The 6416-nt window shown below is 28.2% G+C and overlaps 1 protein-coding gene across 2 annotated transcripts in view; it reads right to left on the bottom strand.

The window, feature by feature from the left end:
* Mob3 (MOB kinase activator 3) overlaps positions 1–5272 on the bottom strand; it is a 12182-nt gene extending 6910 nt beyond the window's left edge. The window contains exons 1-2 of one of the 2 annotated variants that reach the window (XM_014423697.3): positions 5010–5272; positions 2612–2762 (exon numbers count right to left, since the gene is read on the bottom strand). In XM_014423697.3, coding sequence (XP_014279183.1) covers positions 2612–2762; positions 5010–5051 — 193 coding nt within the window. In that variant the 5' untranslated portion in view covers positions 5052–5272. Of the gene's footprint in view, positions 1–2611; positions 2763–4318; positions 4431–5009 lie in introns of those variants that run through there. The other variant, XM_014423705.3, reaches the window with a different exon arrangement.
* Between the last annotated feature and the right edge of the window lie 1144 nt (positions 5273–6416).

Here is a 6416-nt window from a genome sequence, read left to right as displayed (position 1 = left end):
TATATACATGCATTTATTTGTAAACAATTTTTTGGCTGATTTAAATACTTTGCTCTCACATTCTCTCCTTTCATAAGTTGTTGATTCAGTAATGATAATAAATGTATACTATCACTTTTATCTATTTTTTATATACAGTCAATATCCTACTGCATTTTTTTGATAACAATTCAAGTTAAGTAAATTGGAGATCACAATTTTGAAAAATGACAACACATATACATACACCAGTTGTTCCTAATTAACCCCCCTCATCATCACTACTTCTCTCTCATGGTGTTCCTCAAGGTTCCTCCCTCTCACCAACCCTATTCTCCATACATATAAATGACTTACCTAACACTATCCAACACTCCCAATATTATTTGTATGCTGATGACCTACAAATATGTATATCTTTCCATCCTTCTTACTTATAATAACTCGAAAAACCAACTCAAACCTTAAACAGCTCCTAAGATCCTGTGATTCATTTCCTCGAAGTACTCGTCACCTTCTAGTATCCTCCCTTAGTCTTCCACATTTCGACTACGGATGCATAGTATATGGAGGACTACCCATTGAACAAGAAAAGGTACTAAAAAGACTAATGAAGTGCTTTATAAGATTCATTTTTGGTATTCCTAAGCGTTCCCATATCTCACATTACTATTCCGAGCAAAGCTACATCCCAAATCCTAATAGCCAAAAAACCTTCCTATATCATTGACCTCCTTACCCTACGTTCACCTATTAAACATAAGATCCTAACTTAATGATCTCTATATCCCTACCTACAGAACTGCTTCCTTTGAGATATCTTTTTCTGTCCAAGCTACCTCATTTTGGAACTCTTTAACCATATCCATCCGTAAAGCTTCCTTCTAAACGTCTTTTAAACATCAACTATATATCCATTTCAAAGACTATCAAACGTCCGTGAACTTTTAAATAATAGAAAACATTATAATCATAGATAAATAAGTATTTTTGTTCATATTTTAATTTATTTAAATATTGTTCTAAATCCATATAATTATGTTCAAAAAGTTAATGTAGCTGGACAAAAGCTGCTAAAACTGTTCCAAATTGTTATTATAAGAGCACCAAGTCCCAGATGGCAAAAAGGACCAATAGGTCCAATTGCCGGACTTGTTCCCCCCACCATTACCAGTACCAAGTCCAAGGATAAAGATTGATTTTCATTCATTCATTATATTTGAATGGTGAAAATAAATAAGAAATATTCAATTTTTGTACTAAGGGTGATTGAGAATTCAGTGGATAGTACAGGAGGCGCAGAAAATGAATTAACAATCTTTCTTTTTAGAGGAAATAGTTCAGTTTTGTGTCTTTGGATACATAACCCATAACTCCACAGTCTTTGATATAATAATCTAAGCATATAATAAATATTAAAAAGGGTAAGACTGAACATCTGTGAAGGTGGTGCATAAATCAATCGAAAATAGGAACACATTGTTGAGTTTATGCTTCTTGTCATAAGTATTGAAGCAGACCATATAAGATGAAATCTCTCTATTAAAAGAAATCAAAAGAGAAGTAAAACCATGGTTGACAACCTACCACAGCAGCCACAGGGAGGAAGTTGCTCTAACCAACCTGCTTGAGAATAGGCTATACTCTTCTCACGCACTCTCGCCCAATCAGAAAACTGTCAATACTATCAGTCCATTCTTGAAATTAAACATATTTTTGAATAATGCCCTCACTATTTACTAACAGTAAGCAGAATAGAACTAACCCCAAATTTAACTAAACCTCTCACCGATGAGGAAGCTAAAGTCACATTGGTATTTAAATTTTAAAAGTACATCACCACCTTTCTAAACTATAGTTCATCTTTATTTTAATATTTTATTCTTATATTTTATTATAATTATTTCTGATGGAATCATGTGTATGTGTGTGAGAGCGAATAGTATGCAGGTGAGTGTGTGTGTATAGCTTTATTATAATAATCCATAGGCATTGATGACCAAAAGGTTTTGCACCTTTAAGCAGAAACAAACAACAAACAAATAAACAAATATTGAGATTTTCTTTTATAACTCTAACATTTTTTTAAGAAAACAAATTTGTAATTTATATTTTTATGTTTAGTGTATATAAACCCATGTTTATATTAAGTTTGAATGACACCTGGAACTTCTGCAATAATTGAATTTAAATGTTTTAAAATTAGTATTTTTATTTTAAAGTTCATTTTTCAAATTTTATATTACGGAGATTGTTTCTAGGCCAGGATACATCTCCAAATATAAATTAAGAGTCAAAACAGTAGATATCTTATTTTCTTCCTCCTTGATTTAACTTCTTACAAATGAAGCTAATTGGAAAATGATTAATTTATTAGTAATTTGTGCTAATTAACAAAAAACAATATTAGCTATAAAATCTTATACTATAAATTTGAGTTTCAACGATGTTAATAGTGTTTATAACATTAAAATCAAACATCAGTAATAAGAAGTGATGATTGAAATAATGAAAAAAAAAAAAATACTTAAGAGGCAATGTGATATTTTTCTTTTCTCCTTATTCGAATAATATAATAGACATAACATGAAAAAACTTTACAATTTTATTTATAGATAACAAGTGTGCTAACCATGTACAGCAATCCAGTCATTGATTTCTTCACCCTCTGGAAGCTGAACAACCGACCTCAAGTTGATTCCTGAATTGAGGGATGCTTGCGCTTGCTTGTGGAGAGAGTATCTAAGAGTTCCAGGGTTGAACTTCTTGTTCGGCCTGAATGTCTGAAACGGCCATTAGTCACCATAAATTATTTTGTTCTATTTATACATTTTATTAAACAGTATAAAATCTTCAGAGAAACCGTAAGGGAAGAGGAAATATTATAACGTCTCAAAAATAACTTATTTTAACAATCTTTTATTTTTCTAGCTAATGGTTTAAAAATTTCATCACAAACACAAAATGATGGGGTAAGACAAAATGTGAGTAACTTAATTTCATCATGACCTCTTTAATAGATCTGTACTAATGTATTATATTTAGAGACATGATTTTTGTACAATTGAATCCTTTGTTCTCTATCATCAAATTCAGCTAAACCTGGACAGAAATTCAAATAAAAAAAGGCCTTTGGAGTAACTACACGCAATACTACATATTTGCAAACTTTAAGGATTTTCTGTATGAAATTGTATTTTCATTAATTCTTCAAGTTTTATTTATGAAAGAATTATTTAAATTTACAAATTTGTCTCTGATTCATTAAAAATTTAATTCGTGAAAAAATATACAAGAGTATCTCAAACCAACAAAAAGAAAAAAAACTGCTTCTTAGAAGAAAAACTAAATGTAAAATTAAAATATACCCTTCAAAGAGTACTTACATAACAAACAATTTAGCATGAATATCTGCTCGGTAATATACTAAGAGAACATTAATGTTCTGAAATAAATAACCTTGATTTACTACAAAACAAGAAAAGACAAAAAAAAAAAAAAGGAGATTATTCTAATAGTGGGGAGAAGTAGCTTCTTAGGTGTTTTTCGACATATTATTTTCATAATTAATAACATAATTTTGAAACTGTCAAACTTCAATACAAATAAATTTAATCCAACACAGTTTTTAACTAAAATAATTTTGGTTTCTGAAAAAAAAATTTATTTACAAGATTTTCATTCAATAAATAGCAGTTTAATGAAATTTATAAAAATACCATATACAAATAGCACATCTTATATTATCAATATTTTATGTACATAATTTCTCTCTAAGAATCAAAATTAACTAACAAGAAGAAATAAAGGCAGTCAGAAATAACATATAAAATAGTGATAAGTATTTATTGAATGCTGATGTCTCAACCCATATTGTAGGAGTATACGAAATGACACATTAAAAAAAATGAAATAGAAACAGAAACAACAAGAAAGTTTAATGAATGATTTAATAACTGACATCGTAAAGAGCAATAAACTGATTATAAAAATACAATAAAAAAATAAAGGACAAAGTAAAAGGAATATAACACAGTTTAATAATGTGGCAGAAATAAGATAATAAAGAAAAGTAATGAGATGAAGAAGATGAAGGAAGAGATAGAATAAAATAATATAATGGATGAAGTTATAATAAGTCTGGATAATTTAAAAAAATACATAATGTAATGAATAAAAACAAACAAATATAATGGATAAAAAACAATTAATTAAGTTATAATGCAGTGTTCCCTGTAAATCATACAAACGTTTAAGATAAAAAATAAATTTTCTATTTAACACAATTTAAATGTCCATTAATTCACACCAATGTAAAACAAAAAAAATGATATGCTACCATTATAAAATATGGAAACCATTTAATTTTGGTTTTCAAGCCTTTAGTCTACGCAGTAGAATTTCTGTTTCATTATAAATACTTCAATTTCCTTTCAGAAACAAAATAATACATTACTTCTGCAAATTCATATACCTATTAATTTAATATTGTAACTTCTTTTAAAAAAACATTAGGGCCGAGTATTTTGAGCTGAATATTTATCAGGTAATTAAAAAAGTAACATTAAACTAATTTGGAGGGAAATGATCATTTTTTTAATTCCCACAGAAGACATTAGCATAGAAGATTAACTAGCACTGATTCACCACTTGAACAGGCAGGATATTACATATCAACTAACATAGTCACCTGGCATATCAAACTTTAATATTATCTCTATATAGTGAACTGTCTGCCTAGCAAATTGATATATTTTTCCAATATTAAGTACCCATTTTAGCTTAAATTATGATAACTAAACGATTTTATACATCATTTATTTAGTTGAGATGACCGAAAATACCAAAGTAAATAAGGACCTTGTTACTAATAACCGGTATTCAGATATTTTAACATCACATAAATAGAATTAAGATCCCTTTCTGATAAGAAAATGCAGTTAAAACAAAGATCTTATCTCTAGAATTTTTAACGTCTTATTCAGTAGATGGAAAAAAATAATTATAATACTGAACCTAAGTCAACTTACCTTTCCTTTTTGAAAAAATTCCATGAAGCCGCTAAGCGCCATACCAGTCTTAACCAAAAATGTAAGTCACAGGTTCACACCTACGAGTAATGGTATTTACGAATCACAGAACGAATCCATATCGTTAAGTCATATTAAATTACACGAACAACACATCGCAAGCAAGACTATAAACTGTTTCAACAAATACCTATTATTATCAAAGCCTATAAATCAACCGTTATCACACGATGCCACCAACTTCCCCGTCCTGATAATTTTAGAGCAATCATAGTCTTTATAATGCTCATATTATTATCTAAAATATGGAAAAATGTAAGATAAAACCGAATATTTTAATCGTATAAAAATCTTTCCATTACATAACGAATGGAATATGAAGATAATTTTTTAAACCCCCCCTCCAATTTACGAATTCATTACACATTTCTTCACATCCCAAAATGTTCATAATCATAAAAAGTTTTCAACTATTTATTATATGCTGACGTTTCGACCCACAAAACAGGTCTTCATCAGGTCTGTTCTGAATACAATGTCTGATATAGACAATGTACAAAGGAACTTTAGGCTTTGGCCGAAATTCAAAACAAAAAACATTTTTCTATATTTATTTTTCATATTACTATATCCATGTTTATTCTTTATTACTTTTATAATTTTATGGTTATATCTTGTATTTATCTAGCTCTGATAAAGGCCAAAAACTAATGAAGATTAAGATTTTTCTTAACTAATTAATATTTTGTTTATTTTAGCATGTGACCATAGAGGTAAAACTATTTAATTTTTAAAAAATATTAGAAGAGGTAATTAAAATATATTCACAATAGAGTTAGTCGTAAAACATGGTAATTGAAAAATTTTATGATGTTAAAATGATAGTTAACTACAATTTTTCATTCTGAAACCAGCAGACACTTAACAATAATTTAACAACTATTTTTTAAAAAATACAAATGGACTAAAAATTCTATCTGAAGAAAAAATTATCTAAAAAATCACCCCTAAAGAATCTTTGTATGCCAAAAACTTCAATTCACAATAAATGTCAGATATTATGTTTTACGACGGAGTGCCTCAATTGAAGTTGGTTATAATAAATAAACTGAAGTCATAAACTCTTTTAAATCAGAACCAATTAGAGTGGTATTCTTAAAACAAAAAAAATAATAATAAAAAAACCAGTTGCTATTACCAGTTTGGTCTCATATAGAGGCTTAGCAAGGCTTTGGAAACAATATTTCTAATTTTTTGAAAAGAATAAATATTCTTTTATTGTAATTTTATTAATAATATTCTAAATTTTCTCTCCTAGGAAGTTGTCTTTATTAATTAAGATGTTGAGGTGAAAAAACTTAAAAAAAAAAAAACATTCAGAATATGATCACTATTCTATATTTTTTG

This window comes from Halyomorpha halys, unplaced genomic scaffold (assembly GCF_000696795.3).
Source record: "Halyomorpha halys isolate HHAL.00 unplaced genomic scaffold, Hhal_1.1 Scaffold24.1, whole genome shotgun sequence".
Taxonomy (NCBI): domain Eukaryota; kingdom Metazoa; phylum Arthropoda; class Insecta; order Hemiptera; family Pentatomidae; genus Halyomorpha; species Halyomorpha halys.
Note: the sequence above shows the minus strand (reverse complement) of the source record. Positions and strands in the feature narration are given on the sequence as shown.